At 38.2% G+C, this 19,183-nt stretch overlaps 1 protein-coding gene and 1 long non-coding RNA gene across 3 annotated transcripts in view; one reads left to right on the top strand and one right to left on the bottom strand.

The window, feature by feature from the left end:
• Window positions 1-3,028: 3,028 nt before the first annotated feature.
• LOC150021855 (uncharacterized) lies at window positions 3,029-7,228 on the bottom strand. 2 transcript variants are annotated; one of them, XR_016511378.1, is made up of 3 exons: window positions 7,147-7,228; window positions 5,223-5,366; window positions 3,029-3,102 (listed from the first exon to the last, which is right to left on the bottom strand). It is a non-coding gene; the product is annotated as an uncharacterized LOC150021855 (long non-coding RNA). The 2 variants fall into 2 exon arrangements; XR_016511379.1 differs by lacking the exon at window positions 3,029-3,102 and adding an exon at window positions 3,322-3,476.
• A 347-nt stretch (window positions 7,229-7,575) lies between these two features.
• Window positions 7,576-19,183, top strand: part of EPB41L5 (erythrocyte membrane protein band 4.1 like 5) — a 149,499-nt gene continuing 137,891 nt past the window's right edge. Inside the window, exons 1-2 of the mRNA XM_090279315.1 lie at window positions 7,576-7,671; window positions 14,241-14,428. Of these exons, the coding sequence (XP_090135441.1) occupies window positions 7,653-7,671; window positions 14,241-14,428 (207 nt within the window). The 5' untranslated portion in view covers window positions 7,576-7,652. The remainder of the gene's footprint in view (window positions 7,672-14,240; window positions 14,429-19,183) is intronic.

Raw genomic sequence — 19,183 nt, 5'->3', positions numbered from 1 at the left:
ACACATTTTAAAAAGTCAGGCAGAACACCAGGGGAGTGCTGCCAACAGTAGGCCAGACCCCACAGTTCACAGTCCCAGTGCCAGGGAAAATCAAGCCTCTTTGCTTCTGACTGTGCAAACCAGTGGGATTTGGGGCAGAAGAAGAAACTGCCAGTCTCTTAGCAGAGTCTGCTTGTTTAAAGGGCCCCCACAGTCTTAGAACATCCACAGACCCACCCACTCTGGGAACGACGGCCAGGGCAACAGCTAGAGAGGCACAAATCCCATACAGAAGTGGGAGAAGTGCCTGGAAAAGGGGCGAGTGCTCAGCAAGCGGCATTATTCCCTCTCAGACCACTCCCTAACACACAGCACCACAACGTAGTGAAACGGGTCGCCCCGTATGATGAAAATCTAAAGGTCCACCCCTTACAATGTAACAGGTGTGACAGTTCTACCTAAGACAGAGAGGCAGAGAAACACAGGAGCCTGTCAAGATGAGGAGACAGAGAAACATGGCCCAAAACAGGGAATGGATCAAGTTTCCAGTGGGAGAACGAAGTGATGGGGAGATAGCCAACCTAACAGATGAGGAGATAGTCAACCTAACAGACGCAGAGTTCAAAACACTGATGATAAAGATGCTCACAGGCTTGACAAATATGCTTAAGTACAGCAAACACATAAGAGAAGAAGTGAAGACTATGCTAAAATCCACACAAAACCAATGGTGAAGGAAAGGAAACCGGGGTTCAAATCAATGATTTGGAAAATAAGGAAGAAAAAAAGTCAACCAGTACAGAATGAGGAAACAAGATTTTAAAAACGCAAGGAGAGGCTTAGGAACCTCTGGGACAACTTTAAACGTGCCAGCATCTGAGCCATAGGGGTGCCAGAAGAAGAGGAAGAGCAAGAAATTGAAAGCTTATGTGAGAAAATAATGAAGGAAAACTTCCCAAATTTGGCAAAGGAAATAGACATACAAGTCCAGGAAGCACAGAGAGTCCCAAACAAGCTAGATCCAAAGAGGACTACACCAAGACACATCATAATTAAAATGCCAAAGGTGAAAGATAAAGAGAGAATCTTAAAAGCAGCAAGAGAAAAGCAGAGAATTACGTACAAAGGTGTGCCTTTTAGCTGATTTCTCTTAAAAACTTTGCAGGCAAGAAGGGACTGGCAAGAAGTACTCAAGGTGATGAAAAGCAAGGACTTATGACCAAAATTACTCTATCTAGCAAAGCTATCATTTAGAATGGAAGGGCAGATGAAGTGCTTCCCAGACAAGGTAAAGCTAAAAGAGTTCTTCATCACCAAGCTATTATTATATGAAATGTCAAAAGGACTTACTTAAGAAAAAGAAGATCAAAATTATGAACATTAAAATGATAAAGAACTCACAACTATCAACAACTGAAACTAAAAAATAAAAACAAAATCCAATTAAGCAAACCAGAATAGGAACAGAATCATAGGTATGGGGATCATTTGGTGGATTATCATTTGGGAGGGGGGAGAGGGAGAAATGGGCAAATGGTGCAGGGATTAAGAAGCATAATTGGTTGGTACAAAATAGACAGAGGTAGGTTAAGAATAACATAGGAAAGGGTGAAGCCAAAGAACTTATATGCACGACCCATGGACATGAACTAAGGGGGAAGGGATTGCTGGAGGGACAGAGAGTACTGGGCAGAGGGGAGCAAAGAGAAAAATAATTGGGACTACTGTAACAACATATCAATAAAACATACTAAAAGAAAAAGAAAGAAAACCTAATGGCAAAATGTTTTCACGTCCACCTCTCTAATACTTAATATTATGAACTTGCTTGAAGCCAATCAAAGTTTTCTGAATTTTTCTTCCTATCAGCATAAAGGTAGTGCATAGGCTACTAGATAAACAGGGCTCTTTTCCAGATAATTCTAAACAAAGTGATGCATGAAATATTGATTCATGGAACATGAACGTTTAAGTGTTTCGCCCTGAGTCTCTAGAAGTAGGGAAAAGCTTGAGTGCTTTGGAGAAAGAATTGACTTCTCTTCAAATCATCCTTTCATGTCCGTTCTCTCTATACTTCTACCCCTGACATTCCCCATTATTTTGACATGTCCTTCAATTAGCTTACATGGCTAATACTTTAGCCTGAGCTTGTTTTACGTTTTATTCCTCCCAGGAATACTTGAAAAGACAGGAAGGGTGACTTTTCAAACATAAGATTCTGGCTCAGGAAAGATTTAGCTGGGAAAAGGAGTTATACAATTGCACATTTGGCCCATGGCTTGGTCCCATGTTAGGAGACCCTTGGCTTCTATTTGCAGCTCGCAGTTATTTTTGTTCCTTGGTATGTAAAATTTACATTATATTACATATAATGTAATATTATTGAAAACATTTTACGGTAACTCATTTTCTGTAATGCCCTGTGAGGTAGGTAGTAACATCCTCATTTTATAACTTTAATGTTCTAGCCCTGACTGGGTAGCTAAGTTGGTTGGAGTGTCATCCCGATATGCCAAGGTTTCTGATTTCATTGCCTGACAGGGCACATACAAGAAGCAATCAATGAATGCACAAGTAAGTGGAACAACAAATCAACAAATCAACGTTTCTCTCTCTCTCTCTCTCTCTCTCTCTGAGGTCAATAAATAAAATTTTAAAAAGTTGTTTTAGGTCTTTGAGCTTCTGAACTAAAGTCTATACTCTGCAGTATGCTAATAAAATTCTCTCTTAGCAGTGTTTCCCGATGACTGGTTTTATCTTTGATTTAGTCATACATCACTTAACGATAGGGGTGACTTAAGTGATTTTGTCATTGTGCAAATATCAGAGTGCCCTTACACAAATCTTAATGGTACAGCCTAGGCTATATAGTCTAGCCTATTGCTCCTAGGCTACCACCTGTACAGCATGTTACTGTAGTGAATACTATAGGCAATTGTAACACAACCATAAGTATTTGTGTATCTAAACATATCTAAACATAGAAAAGGTATAATAAAATAAGGTAGAAAAGATAAATGGCACACCTGAATAGGGCACTTACCATGAATGGAGTTGGCAGGACTAGAAGTTGCTCTGGGCGAGTCAGTGAGTGGTGACTGAATGTGAAGGCCTAGAACATTACTGTACACAACCGCAGATTTTACAAACACTTCATACATTTAGGCTACACTAAATTCATTTAAAATATTTTATTTCGTCAATGATAAATTAACATTAGTTTACTGTATCTTATTATTTTATAAACTTTAATTTTTTTAAACTTTTCTACTCTTTTGTAATAACTTAGATTAAAACACAAACATATTGTATAGCTGTATTTTCTTTCTTTATGTACTTTATTCTATAAGCTTTTTACTATTAAAATTTTTTTAACTTTTTATTCTTTGTTGTTGTTAAAAACTAAGAAACAGACACACACATTAGCCCAGGACTACACAGGGTCATGATCATCAATTATCACTGTCTTCCAGCTTCTTATCTTGTCCCAGTGGAAACTATTCAAGAGAAAAAACACACATAGAACTGTCATCTTCTAAGATATATTTCTTCTTCTGGAACACTTCCCAAAGGACCTGCCTGGGGCTCTTTTTGAGGAGGTGTCATTCTTTTCAGAAATATGTCCATTGTGGTTTGCTTAGTTTTGTTTTTTTTTTAACTCATAGATTTGCTTGTAAGCAGATAATGCACCATGAATATTCTATTAATGATGGCTATAAAGTCACTAGGTGACAGGAAGTTTTCAGCTCCATTGTAATCTTATGGGACCCCTGTTGTATATGTGGTTCTCTGTTGACCTAAGTGTTCTTATGTGGCACATGACTGTACATGTATTTTATTTGTGGGCATTTTTTGAGTAGGTAATGCTCTTTTTAGATCCAGTGTCTGATAAACAAATTCTTCATGATACCCCCTCTCCTGATGGTGTTTTCTTTTCAATGGAGGCTTTTGAACTGCAGGGCTTCTTTAGTCTTCAGGAAGACTGAACCTCATGTTGAATTCTCTCTGCTCAATTCTACTCAGAATCCCTTGTATGAATGGCTCCACCAGTGTGGAGGAACTGACAGGAAAGTAAAGAGCTTGGAAATCAGGACAAGAGAAGATTTTTGCTGACTGGGACAAAAGTTCTCAATCATTTAAAGGGTTGTGATGTGAGGGAAGAACTATGTTTCTTCTCATGGGCAGAGATAGAATTATTATGAAGATAATCAGGTTTAAGTTTTAGGGCTCCTTATTTATGTAGGGGCTTTCTAAAACCTGGTACCTAATTCTGAATCCTTAAATTTGTGTTCTTTCATTTGAAAAGACCCCTGCCCTGCAATTTTATTGTTTCAGAACCCCCAAAACATGGACCTACCCCTTTGTGTGTGTGGCAACAGAGATCAAACCAGGACCTAGGATAGCTAGAAAATCTAGGGTGAGAATATTAGTTCAGTAAAAGAAAATCTTTTCACGGCCAGGACTATTCCACTACCAGTTATTGTGGTAGACACCCTCTGTCGCCTACCTATAGTCATTCTTCCTAGCAACAGCTCCTCCTTCCTGCTAACAGAACTTAGACCTGTTCAAGAAGTTAATGGAGAGCCCTTGATCTCAGAAGAGCAGGCTCTTCCCCATGCTCCACAAGTGAATTATGATTGGTTTAACCAGTGACAGTATTCTATTTTTCCAATGGCCAATAATTAGTCTAAGTATGGGTAGGTAATTTAGTTCTGACCAGTGAGAGAGGGGATGATGGGACTTTCTTTTCTAATGAAAAGAGAAGGCTTCAGGAACAGAATGTCTTTTTCCCTTTTTTATTTCTGAAACTCAGGTAGGAGCACTGGAGATACTGCGGCCATCCTGTGGCCAGTAGGCTATAAGCAGAAAGACCAGACTCAACATGCCAAGGATGGGAGAACAGAGAGAGTAAAAGCTCAGGATACTATAGCATTGTTGAAGAGCTGAACCAACACTAGCAGCCGTCTACCTCTAGATTACTTATGTGAGAAAAATAAATTCCTTATTTTGTTAAGTATTGCTCACTGTTTCCTTATTACTTGCAGCCAACTGCATTTTTTTTTTTTTTTTTTTTTTTTTTTTTTTACTTAATTCAGCTGTCTTCAAGAAGAGAGACTTCTCTGCCTCTAGTGGGAGTCAGTTAGCAGGGCTATTTTACCACAAAACAGGGATGTCACAGAGTTTATTAATGTCTGGGAGAGATGATTTGGGGAGGTGATAACTTATTATTGGAATAATCTTACCTGATTAGATCATGGACAACTTCCTATGACTTAGGTCCTTAGGTTTCATTTTTTCCTCTCCCAAGTCTTCATGTTTCCTTCAGTCTATCACCATCTTCTCAACTTATTTCTCTCAACTCATCCACAGCCTTCCTCAGCCTTAACCTTGACAAGAGGTAGGAAAAAAAGATTGAGCAAAAGTGGGGAAGAAGACATTTTCTCCAAACTGGTGTGCTATGAAACAATTTAGGACAATGAAGTAGGTTTATAAGAATTGACAAAAAAAATGCTTCCTTTTTAAAACATCAGTAAACATATATTACAGTGCAGCTTTCAAATGTGTAAACACTGGGTAATACTTGGAGGGAGATGGTCTTGAGAGACTTGGGTGGATAGCACTCAGAAAGTAGTTTTCAAACAGGGATAATTAGACTCCTGGGGAGACATGAAGGCTTTCCAACAGGTACATGGCCCAGATAGTATTTTATAAAAACTTTTCATTATGGAAAAAAATTAAACCCATACATAAAATATAATAGTTTAATGTACCTACCTACCCAGCTTCAATCCATGGTCCTTCTGTATCATCATCATTGCTTTTTTACAGAGCTAAAGATGTAAAGGTGACCCCCAACAATTCCTCCCATCCCTATACACCCATGCGAGTCTTTCCATGAGAGGTGACAAAATGATCTACAATAAGATTGTAGTGATGGTTGCACAACATTGTGAATATTCAAATACCACCTTCTGATTAACACCTTCCTCCTTACCTAGCCAATCTATCAAAAATTACCACCTTCTCATTCCCCACCTCCATTTCCTGGTTTAAGTTTTTTCTCTAACAATGCCTAACTTAGTATTTAATTTAACTAATTTATCTCATTTATTTTCTGTCTCTCCGGCTAGCACTTAAGCTGCATGAGGGAATCTTGTGTGTCTTCTTTATGTGTTTTATCTCCAGTGTCTATGACCCATAATGGACACTTCCATAAATTATAAGTAGAAAATGGATGAAATGGTCCCTTGTCACAGAGGATTTCCCTGACTACACTAGGTTAAATAAGAATCGCCTTTTACCAATCTCTGCTTTATTTTTCTTCATGATACTTATTAGCATGAAGGTTCATTTAACAGCAAGGCTGTAAATATTTGCTAAGTGAATTAATTTCTTGAACGAATGAACGAATCTAGCAGCACCCACCGGGAAGCCACCTTTATGAGGCTAATTTTGAGGGTAGCTGCGAGACTGCACCCCATCCCAGCGCTGAGGTCTGATGGCCAGGACTGGGTTCCCTACAGCGCCTCTTTATTTATTTATTTTTAAAGAGAGGGGAAGAGAGGGTGAAGGAAAGAGAAAAACATCAACTTGAGAGAGAAGCATGGATCCATAGCCTCTCCTATGCGCCCAGACCTGGGAGTAACCTGCAACCCAGGCTTGTGCCCTGACAGAAAATCTACTCAGGGACCCTTTGTCTTGCCCTTCGTCCGGCGGTATGACGCCCAACTAACTGAGCCACACCGGTCAGGGCTAGGCAGCGCCTCTGGAAACCAGCCACAAGCGGCGGTGCCGGGCCACAGCGCAGGTTCTCGGTCGGCAGGGCCGGGTACCGCCCCTTTAAACCAAGCCTCGCCCAGCCAGGCAATTTCCGGGGCGGTGTCATTGCCCATTTAAGAGTTGCGTGCTCCGCCCACGAGGGCGGAGCTTAGGTGGGACACTAAGGGGTCGGCCGGCGGGCAGCCAGGGTCCTCCGGGGGATTAGCGCGGTGTGGGCTGGCTCCTGTGGCCGCCATTTCTTGGCATCTCCCAAGGGGCTTCACCTTCCGCGGCTTCTCTCGGTGGCTGCTGCGCCGCCGTCCCAGCCCAGGTAGGCAAGCGCAACGCCCAGCGGCCCCAGCCTCCGTGCCCGCGCCCGGCTTGCCCCACGCCCCGCTTCCCTCAAACCTCCGGGAACCCCTCGCTCGCGCGTGTTCCCTGCGTCCTTCGGTCGCCCGCAGCTTCCCCACCTGGCCGGCAAAACATTAAACCAGCCGGGAGGGGAGGGGCGGCGGCGGCCAATGGGGCAGGGCCACGGAGTTTCGGGCGATACCTTGCAGCGCGGGTGGAACGGATTGCCGCGGGCGCAGCCTGTTAATCTGTGCTGGCCTCGACTCGCCGGCCTGCCGAGCCCCGCACGGGAGTAGCCGCAGGCGGGGGTCTGCTGGGAGGGCGGCGGGTGTCCTTCGCCTCCGAGCCGGCGGCTTAGCCGTCCAGCTGGGGAGCGATGTGGCAGGTCAGAGAAGAAACACAACTTGACTTTGTCAGGGTCTTGTGACAAAAACCCGAATGCTTTTGGAGATGATTTGCGTTTGACTAAAACTTGAGCTACTTGGAAATTTTGAGGCAGATATGCTCCCTGGAATGACGGTGTCTGAAGGACCATCGCCCCACCCGTGACATTGGGCGAGTTAATGATGGGTTCTTTGGCGTGTAAGCATGAATTGTATTTGTCACTCTCTTTATGGTTACCAGGTCTCATTAATTCTGAAGAGTAGGAGACCCAAGTCTTTTAAACTGTTTGACAACATTTTAAATTAATATCAAAAGCAATTTTTTAAGACTTACGGGGAAAAATTGCCCATAACTCGATTTCTATCGTAACTAGCACGTTGTTTAACCCTGCGTAACATAGTGGATTATTTGTGCATATAAACTGGCTTCCAGGGTTTTCTTTTTATAAGTAAACGTCATTAGAAAACGATAGGTACATTATAACTTCTGTTGAGTTAGTCTTAAAAATAAAACATTTTCTTACAGGAAAATATTTTGGGCTTATTGGGACAAAAGATATTAATATCTTTATGTTTCTTGCTGTATGGTATAGTGCTTCATTAAAAAGCAATTGCTTACCAAAGATCATGGCTACCAGTCATGTAGGGGAGTATACACATTTCATGACAAACTTTTGAGTTTTAGGTATTTTTAAAAAATTAATTTAGGTAGTGAAGGCAATTTGTATTTTTGTGATCGTAAAGGAAACCCTTCTTGTTAGCTCACTGCCAAAAAAACTTGCAACAAAAGACTAAAAACTAGTATTTAAAAAAAGAACCATAAGAATCTACCATCCCAAAATTCCACTTTCATCATTTATGTCAGACAAATTCTTCATTAAGTCCCTACTATGAGTATTGTGCTAGCTAGGTCATCGCGTTGAATCCGTCATAGTAGGTCCCTGTCCTGGTGTCTTAGTGGGGAAGTGCCCACTAAAACAAGTAATTAAACAGTTGGATGTTTAATTATAGTTTCTTTAAGGGTTGTAAAGAAAAGACTAAGGGTACTAAAAGGAGCACCTCATTTAGACTCAGAAGTCGGGAATGCCTTTCTGAGGAAAAGACATTTCAACCAGAAATCTGAAATTAGCCATGGTGAAGAGGAGTGTGAAAGAGGTGGACGAAGGGCATTCTAGCAAAATGAAACAAACAAAAAAAAGACTGGAACTGAGCAGAAGGGGTGCTGGAGCAGCGTGAGCTGCTGGCAGTGGGTTACCAAGAAGGATCAGGCCAGGTGTAGGAGCCGGGAGGAAGGTCATTAACATTTTTTAAACAGGGATCAGATTTGTGGTTGCAAAAAATTCATTGCTGCAGCATGAAGAATGTAAGTGGGGGTGGGAAAAGTGAATATGGGAAAACATTTTTTCACAAAATTTAAAAACTTTTGACATGTTCATATATTCTTTTTTTTATTGTTTTTCTGTTATAGTTGTCCCATTTTACCCCCATTGCTCCCCTTACCTGCCCCCCCCTTCTCCCACAATCAGTCCCCACCCTGTTGTCCATGTCCATGGGTTATTTATACGTTTCTTGACTAGACCCTTTCCCTCCTTATCTTCCTTCTCTCCCTCCCCCCTCGTCACTGTTAGTCTCCTTGTTTACATGCCTCTAGTTCAATTTTGCTCTTTTGTTTGTGGTGTTCATTAATGTCCTGTATTAGGTGATATCATATGGTATTTGTCTTTAGTTGCCTGGCTTATTTCGCTAAACATAATTCTCTCTAGTTCCATCCATGTTGCCACAATATTCTTATAGAAGATTTAACTACCACCTCATGACCCTCCCCAGAAATAACCCCACTTAACAGTTTGCATGTCCTTCTAGTCCTTTGGTGTGTATAAGATGTAAGTAAATATATATGTATGTATTTCACCTCAGTGTGGGATAAAACTATATTCATTTTTCTCTTGATTTCATTTTTCACTAATAACTTTGGTTTGTGTCAACTGTGTTTTAAAAACAGCTGTGTTGCATGCCATTGTATGTACCATAATTTACTTACATTTTGATGGACATTATTAAAGTTTTTTTAAGTTAATTATGCCCTGAAAAATCCTTGATTCTACAACTTGAAGTATTTGGGGGACTATTTCTGTAGGAAATTCTACCAGATATAGAATTGCTGAGTGAAAGGTAATCACATTAAAATTTGTTAGTGTTGTCAAATCCTTCTCCAAAGAGGACAGTGTACTTTTCCCATATCCTTTTCAACACTGGCAGTCTTTTAGCCTTTTAAATGTCAGACAGTATCTTGTTTTTTTAATTTGGTTTTTCTTGGTTAATGTTGAAGTTGAACATCTTCTTAATGAATATTTTCATTGCATATCACCTTTTAGAACTTGCTTCTTCATATGTTACCCATTTGTTTTTCTGTTGGGTTGTATTACTTACTGATTTGTGATAGTTCTTAAACTGCCTGTTAATCCTTCAAGAAAATTTTTCTGCAGAAAAAATTTTAATAGCCCTTCACCTTAATATACTCTTTGTTTCCTTCTAGTATTCATTTCTTTTACTTTAACTCTTTAGTTTATCTGAGATTTATTTTCATGTAGTTGCTTTCATATTTTTTAAAAAAGAACTTGTGGAATTGGGTTTCATAGTGCAAAATACATAATTATTAAAATACTAAATCTGAAAGAAGCTGTGTTTTTCCTTAGCAGGTTAACTCTCTATAGTGAGTTTGTATTTTCAAGATGTAGGATAAGTGAAAGTCAGAAAACTTATTTTATAATTCATTTACTTTCTAGGAATCTCAAAGTTGTGCATTTGAACTTTTTTCCTTAAAAAAGCTTTTTTATTATGGGAAAGTTCAATATATACAGAAGTAGTCTGAAGAGGATAATAAACAGCATGTACCCATCATCCAGCTTCGAGAGTTACTGGCCTGTTGTCTGGCCAGTTTGTTTTGTCTCTGTTCCCAACTCCCTTTCTTGTATTAATTTAATGCAAATACTAGACATCACATCATTTCTTTTATAAATATATCAATATGTATCTTGAAGTGATAGGGACTCTTAAAATCATTCAGGTTATTCTAAGATTTTTATAAAGTTGCATTTCTATCCAATGGGAAAATGGAACAAGATATGTCAGCATAATTGTTTCATATTAGATGTCTACTACACAGAGGTTTGGGGCATAAATATCACAGAAAATGTATCCATATATTTTTCACATTTTCCTGATGAGAGTGTAACTTTGAAATACCATTCTCAGTAATTAAAAGTGTAATACATAAACCTAAATCGAAGCAATGTGTGTAAGTTATGTCTCTGCTGTATATAGTAGTCTCATTAACATTAAAGGGGGCACATTTTTGGAGGTTATAAAAAAAGAAAAAGACTTTAACGTATCTTTAATACCATTATTTAATCTAAAGTAAAAATGGCAGTAATTCCTTGGTCGTCATAAACAATCCGGTAAGTGGCTTTGCCAGTTTACATAATTACATAGCAGTATTCATACTTGTAAAAGGGGGATGTAATCCTCAATTTATAGCTATTGAATTATTTTTAATATGTTGGTATTTATGTTAATAGTTCAGCTTTTATATTTACCATGTTTACAAATGCTTCTAGTTTAAGGGATCAACTGGTTATGCAAAATTTGTTAAACTTTTATATATATAACAAGTGTGCCTTAAAATTTTTTATTTTGAAATAATCTCAGACTTATACAGAAGTTAAAATAATAGTACAAAGATTCTATATATCTTTTACCTAACTTTCCAAAATGATAACATCAGACAACTTAAAAAAAAGTTTATTTGTATTAGGATCTAAAACAGGTCCACACATTGTGATTTTTTGATATGTATATTGTCTCTTAATCTGTACTTTGCATCTCTTTATTCCCCCCTTACTGTTTTTTGAATGAGCTGAATTTTTTTTGAAAAATAAATTTACCGTGTATGTTTTGTTTGTATTTTCATTCAGCTCATTTTAGCTGTGATCTTTGATAATTTCTTATCTCTAAAGTGAGACTTTACATGAATAGTCAGTCCTATGATGTATTGGAAGAGAGACTAAGATTTGGAGTCAGAATATTAGAGTTTGAGCCCCTGTCTTCACTAGTTACTAAATAATGGACTACTTGATCAGTGGTATAATTTCTCTGACCCTGAGTTTACTCATTAATATAAGATAGTACTTTGGGGAGTTTTTCTGAGGACCAAGTAAGATTATTTACTAAACATTTGTTGTATTGTACTTGGTGATGAAACATGCTGGGTGGCTTTCTATTCAAAGTAGGAATTATTTCCTCAAGGAGCTTCCAATAATAAAAGAGACAGGCATGCAAATGCATAATTAAAATCTGATTAGTGAAACAGTAAAATATTTTCAGGGTTCAGACCTAACTCGTCTTTCTTGGCAGATGTAGGTGGAATTGTTGAGTTAATAGGAATAAGGAGGGATTCTCTGACAGAAGTCTGGGATAACAAGTACAGCATGAACTTTCATAGGCAGCTGAAGTGAGACGGATAGCAAGATGCAGAGAGCAGTGCCTGAAAAAAAACCCTGCAGAGGTAGAGACTGGAGCCAGATGTTATTGTATGAATGCATTGCAAACTTGAAAGATACATAAGATGTTAGTTTTTTCCTTGGGATTTAAGCAGACAAACATGGCTTTTCCAGGTTACCTAATTATGTAGGAATATCTGTACTTGTAATACGTGTATGATAACCTTTAGTTTATAGGCACTTATTTATTTATTTTAATCCTTAACTAAGGATATCTTTATGGATTTTAAAGAGAGAGGAAGGGGGAGAGAGAGAGAGAAAGAGAGAAACATCCATCTGTTGCCTCCTGTACCAGGGATCAAACCCACAACCTAGGTATGTGTCTTGACCAGGGATCGAATCTGCACCTTTTGGAGTACAGGGTGACATTCCAACCAACTGAGCCACCATGCAAGGGCCAGGCACTTCTTTTTACCCCTCACTCAGGGACATTTTTTCATTACTTTTAGAGGGGCAGGGGAGAGAGGGAGGGAGGAACTTATTTTTTAGTGTGATTGTATTTATTTAAAGTTAGCGTTTATTTTTATCAAGTTTATAAATGTGTCTGGTTGAGAGATACATTTGGGGAGGCTTCTTTGGAAAATTAGCACTCTCCTGAGTTCACTTTCTCTTCAGGTCAACCACAGTCATATTTTAAATGACATGCTCTTATTGCTACTTTTTGATTTCTAGTTTTAGGAATTACCTATTGAATTCCTACTAGGTAAGATGAGGAATCAGCTCTCCATCCATACCTACCTCTATTATACCTTTCATTCAGTTATAGTTATGGATATTATATATGATTATGGTTAGGTCAATATTTAATATTTATAATATTATAACTAAACTATTAGCTTAGTTATGTAGTGTACTATACCCCTGGCTGGTTTGGCTCAGTGGATTGAGCGTCGGCCTGCGAGCTAAGTGTCGCTGGTTCGATCTTCCAGTCAGGGCACATCAGAGAAGGAAAACTCTGACTCCAAAAAACCTCCGCTGCCTTGCGGCATACCTCTTCAGGGGAAAGGCTAAGGGAGTAAACCCCGACAGAAAATCCGGAGCCGGAGTCCCTAAGGCGGTTTGACATTGTAGTCAACACCGGCAACTCCTGCGGCGCACCTGAAGCCAAGCTGTATTGACTCCATCTTTCCCTTGGACCCTTCAGCTGCGAAGAGAGGGGGGGTCTGCTGCATGGGCAACAGCAGACCCTCCATATCACCCTGCCCAGGCTCTGTAGCTTCAGCTTCAGCTTCACTGGAGAGGACACTCCAGCGTCATCGCAAGATGTCGATTCAACACGGGAGGAGACAGATACCGTGTCACTCCCGAGTCGGACTGCACAGCCATTCTCGGCAGTGCAGATAGACTCTTAAGAAGCTACACCATCGTCTCTCGAGACGGACGGCTGCCGACGACGACGACGACGACGTAGTGTACTATGATTAATTTTCCTTTTCTGTACAACTTTTTGTTTTCTCTGGAATGAATAATGTCTTTTTGTTTGTTTGGCTGTTATATGTACTTATTTTTCTCAAACTCTCAGTTTTGTAAATTCAAACATTAGGTTAGCAAAGTAGTTTTTGTGGCATTTCCATTCTGTGTGTGCTATATTTTTAAAATTGCTAATAGCCATTTTAATTATTTTGATTAACCTAATGTTTTTAATAGAGATAAGGAACAAAGTAACATTAATTTGATATTATAAAGAAGTGTTTATATTAAGTAGCAATTTAAAATCTGTAATAGTAGACTGATAAAAAACTTATATTTGAAATATATTTGTATTTTAGTTGAAATAAGTGATTATTTTTGTATTTTAGTATGAAAGCTCAGAGGAGACATGGAACTTCTTAGGATTATTATCAGCAAAGGACAACTTCATGTATGGCATTGCCTTCCTGATGTTTATGGGGATATATGTTTATTGTACATATAATTTATTGATTCTAAGACCTGATGAACTTCATAAATATTTGTCCTCTCCTATCAGATAAGCTCTTTATAAAATAGTTCACTAAGTTTAGAAATGCTGTAAGCCATAGTTTTATTTTATATAAAGTCTTTAAAAATTTTGAAGTAGCTAGTTTTAATTATTTTTTTCAAATTTACTTCACTAGGAGCCCTTTTAAATAATACATCTATTAATGTCCACAGGACTGTACTAAATAACATCATTTTCTAACTGCAGGTTTGGGAGTCTTCTGATACCTTTTTCTCTCCTGTTTCATAGTGACAGAAATGCTGAGCTTCTTCCGTAGAACGCTTGGGCGTCGGTCAATGCGTAAACATGCTGAGAAGGAACGACTCCGGGAAGCCCAGCGAGCGGCCACACACATCCCTGCTGCTGGCGATTCTAAGTCCATCATCACATGCCGGGTGTCACTTCTGGACGGTACCGATGTTAGTGTGGACTTGCCGGTACGTAAGTCTTGCTGACCTGCAAATTCTGTATGAGATCACCTTTTTCATATGAGCGTTCTGCTTGATAACTTCCTGGGGGAATAGGTAATAAGGGTTAATGTGGGTCAGGCACTGAAGCATACAGCTACATGAATCAGGTAACTTTAGGAACCTGGCATGATAGTGTTTCCCTGGACTTAGTGGCTGTTACCTGAACATTTAAGTGATGGTGTAGTTATTGGTGCAAGTCATTTGTGTGTGTGTACTTTACAATGGCAGTACATAATGTACTCCGGTGGATTTCTCACATACTTGTTGAGCAATTATTATAGCAATGAGAATCTTTGGCACCCAGAATGATACTTCCATGTATACTGTAAGACTTTTATTTCTCTATACTTTTTTGCAGTTTTCAAAACATTCCTTACCTTCCTCAAAACAAATACCTCCTCCACAGTTCCGCATGCTTGGAGAAATTTTAGTGAAGTGAAGTGAGAAAAAGGACTTTCTTTATATCCCTCAGCTCTGACTGCCTATCTCTTTGCTCCCGAAGCCTTTTTCCGGGGAGGTGTTTCATGCTCTGTGATCTTTATTTCAAGATGATGTTATAATTATCTTCAAATTTTGGGTAGATTATTTTTACAGTTTTGAAAAATCCTAACTCACAGTGTGAATCAGTTCATTATATTTGAAAGGCATTAACTTACTCCTTACAGGCATTTAAAAAAAATAAATGCCAACTCTATGTCTTTTGTCTTTGTTCTGTATTAAAAGATTTACATAACTAAGCTGTAATTTGATGTGAGCATCATTGGATGTTCCACAATGTCTTCCCTCCCCACAAACTTTTTAACACACACTCATTTACCCAAAATGCAATAAAAGAAAGTCTTTGTAAGAGGTGATATTCTGGTTGCTACAACAATACATTAATTGAATAAGCTCTGAAAGGCTGTAAACTCACAGTGAGAGATTAAGGAATTGGATAGTTTGCTTAAATGGATATTGTGATTATTAAATAATTTAGAATGTACTAAGTATATATCTTATACATTTTTAAAATAATGGAATATAAAATTAAAGAAACAGGATTTTTTTTTTCTTTTTTTAAGAGAGGTGAATTTTAAAATGATTTTAGTTATTTATTTTTAGAGAGAAGGAAAGGGCGAGGGAGAAAGAAAGGAAGAGAAATAGTGACGTGCATCGATTGTGTGGTTGCCTCTCCCATGCCCCCAACCAGAGACCTGGCCCGCAACCCAGGCGTGTTCCCTGACTGGGAGTGGAACTGGCGACCCTTCCGTTTGCAGGCCGCTGCTCAATCCATTGAGCCACACCAGCCAGGGCCAGGATTTCTTAAAGTGTTTTAAAGTCAATGTTATAAGTATTATCTTTTTATATTAGACTGGACATTTTTAGGGTTTTTGATTGTAGAAGATTTGAAGGCATTTAAATTTTCTTCCTGTAAGGGCTTCTTGAGGGCTCGTCAGACATTCCAATATGTGATACTTTGTGAGGATAATTTTCATATTCATTTCTTATTTGATAAGTATCTTAAGACTTTTGTGTACTATTCTATTAAGATATCATTAGATATGTGGTGAAAAGCTTGAGATTGCTGTGTAAGAGACCGGAAAGAAGTTTCTTATTACCTAACGTTTGAAGTATGAAGTCTCTGGGTTGCTGATGGAGAGGCTGATACTAGGAAAGTAGAATTTGTAGGAGCTTTTATAAGAGGCAGTGTATTGTGGAGGAGAAACAGCACTAGGTTTTAAAATAGTATAACAAATGACTAACTGGTATAGAATGCTTTCCTGTGCTTGGTATGCTCAGGAGGGTATATGTGATTCTTGACTAAGGCCAGAAATGCAAGCTGACCTCTCACGCAGACAATTGTGGCGAAAAAGCCAAGAGTTTTAGGTTTAACTCTTTGTGAAACTAGAACAATTGCCTTTTCAGCTTGGCAGGTGAAATCCTAGAGTTAGTAAACTAACTCTAGATACTTGCATGGATATAAAATGGGCATTGGCCTGCCAGCTAAACTACTTTACTAAAGAAAAAAAGGCCAAAGGAATATTAATTTCTGAGAAGAAAAAATCTTTCCTTTTTCTGATTGAGCTTCTTAACGAATCTAGTATGACTCTAAAAGAAAGGCTAGAATTGATTTTGGAACTTGAAGGAAACACATACTCATTTCCCATTAGAATTAAGGTCACTAGTGATTGTTGGAAGCCAACATGGAACTAAATGATTGCCCAGGAAATATTATAAGGGATTATCAGTGATTAAATAGAGTAACTTAAATCTATGGCCTTCAAATTAATATGTACAAGTAGTAGTGGTCATTTTCTTCTTTCTGCTGTCCTTTTATCTCAAAATTGGAGAAGGGATTTATTTAAATAGCTTCTACTTCCTTTCTCCCCCCCCCCCCTTTTTTTTTAAAGAGCTAATACAGCGTTAAGACCTTTCAGTGAATGATAAAGGCATTAAGTGGAAATTTCTATCTGAGTTAAAAATTTTCTCTTTGGAAATGCCACAGTAATGCCTTTGATTTATGAGTTTAGTATTGTTTAGTAAATAACCTTTTAAAACTGTATCTCCTAAGTGTTACATTAATAGGAAATATTTGATTAACCAATAGATAATAATTTTATATACCTATTTTGCTGATACAGATGCTGAAGTCTTTATATAGGTCATATATTGTTATACCTTTAAAGTAAATGAGAAAACATTGTGTGCACAAATTGAAAGACTTAACATTGCTAAGATGGCAATATACTCAAACTGATCTATAGATTCACCCTAATCCCCACCAGCATACTAGCTGATTTATATGAAGGAACTGATAAGTTGATTTTAAAACTCATATGGAATTGCAGATTACCCAGAATAGCCAAAACAATGTTGAAAAAGAGCTAAGTACTTGGACTCCTACTTCCCAATTTTAAGATTTACTGTAAAGCAGTGGTAATCAAGATGGCTACTGGTACAAGGATAGACACACACAGATCAGTGGAACTGAATAGAGAACCCAGATAAATCCATACATCTATGTCCATTTGATATTTTTGACAGGGGTGCCAGAACCATCCACTGGAGGCAAAATTAATTTTTCAATAAGTGGTACTGGGAGAACTGGATAGCCAGATGCAAAAGAGTGAAATTGGAACCTTACCTCACACCATATATAAAAATTAACTGAAAATTGGTCAAAGACTTAAACATAAGAGCTAGGAGTATAAAACTCTTAAAAGAAAATATAGGGATAAATCCTCATGACCTTGGATTTGGCACCAGTTTCTTGGATATGTCACCAGAAAGGAAACAAAAGGGAAAATAAATTGGACTTTATCAAAATTAAAACTTTTGCACCTCAAAGGACACATTCAAGAAAGTAAAAAGAACCACAAAGTGGGAGAGAGTATTTGCATAATTTTATATCTGATAAGCACTTGTGTCCAGAATATATAAAGAACTATTATAACACAATAATAAAAAAAATAAATTACCCAGTTTAAAAATTGGGAAAGGATCTGAAAGGACATTTCTCCATATAGGATATACAAATAACCAATAAGCACATGAAGAGATGTTCAACATCATTAGCCATCAGGGAAATTAAACCACATATACTACTTCATACCAAGTAGGAAGGCTAAAATAAAAATGTCAGATAATAGCAGCTGTTGGTGAGATTTGGAGAAATCTGAACCCTGTTCCCATTTTTTGATAGGAATGTAAAGTGGTGCAGTTGCTTTGGAAAACAGTCTGGCAGTTCTTTCCTCAAATGTTTTGAGAGATTCTCTGTGAGATGTCAGATTTCCCTTAGATTGAGCATTAATTAACAATAGGAACCTGCAAATACAATACCTTGTTTTCATTATTGGTTGGCCTCCAGTTAGCCTCTATTAAGGGGTCAGTACATATCCTTAGGAGGTTTTTTATTCTGAGGAGGCAGCGATCCAGTTGGCAGAAGTCCATTCTTTCTGAACCCAACTGTCATGTTTCAAGAGGCTGGCAAACGATGCTTTGGCAGAATAAGAATGAGGGTTTTCTTTGTTTTTTTTAGTTGTGCTTCCTTTTGGTCTTTGAAGCAAATAATGTTGATGGAATATGAAATTGATTCTAGAAATATACCTTAGAATTAAGGTAATGGAAGCATGTAAGTTTGATATCAGATAAGTAAATGCTGCAGATGATTCCTGTGGCTCTTTCTGTTAAAATTCAGAAACATTTTGTGTTCCTTTTAGGGTCATTGCCATTTGCAAAGTTTTGCACAGTTGGTATTTGCTATTTAAGTTAGCAGTGCCTTGTGACTTAGTTCCTATAAGTATGATTTAAAATAAAAAGTTTCCTCCACACACATTAAACCTGAATGCTTAATTATAAAGAAGGAATGGCCTTGTAACACTATTGAGTAGGATACAAGGGTCAAAACAGAAAGATGGAAAGACATGATTCAACAGCACCCAATTTTTGCACATTTATTAAGCATATTGAGAACAGTGTCTAGATTTGTATGTAACTTAAGGATGCCCAAGAAATAGAGATGAATTTTAAGTTTTATATTTGACAATTGGCTTCATCTATGAAATAGCTCATTTTTTTAAAGGTAGAGCTGTGTGTGTGGCTATGAAAGCTGTGTTGTTGGTTTACAAAAAGGAACACTGGCAATTGCATTTTGAATGTTTGTGTTCCCACCATTAGGTGATAGCTCTTTGCTGATGCTGCTTTGCCTGATATGAATATAGTGAATCTCAGTCTTGGACTGGG

Source organism: Furipterus horrens, unplaced genomic scaffold (genome assembly GCF_987537825.1).
Source record: "Furipterus horrens unplaced genomic scaffold, mFurHor1.1.pri manual_scaffold_1, whole genome shotgun sequence".
In the NCBI taxonomy this organism is placed as follows: Eukaryota; Metazoa; Chordata; class Mammalia; order Chiroptera; family Furipteridae; genus Furipterus; species Furipterus horrens.
This window is presented reverse-complemented; position numbering and strand designations above follow the sequence as displayed.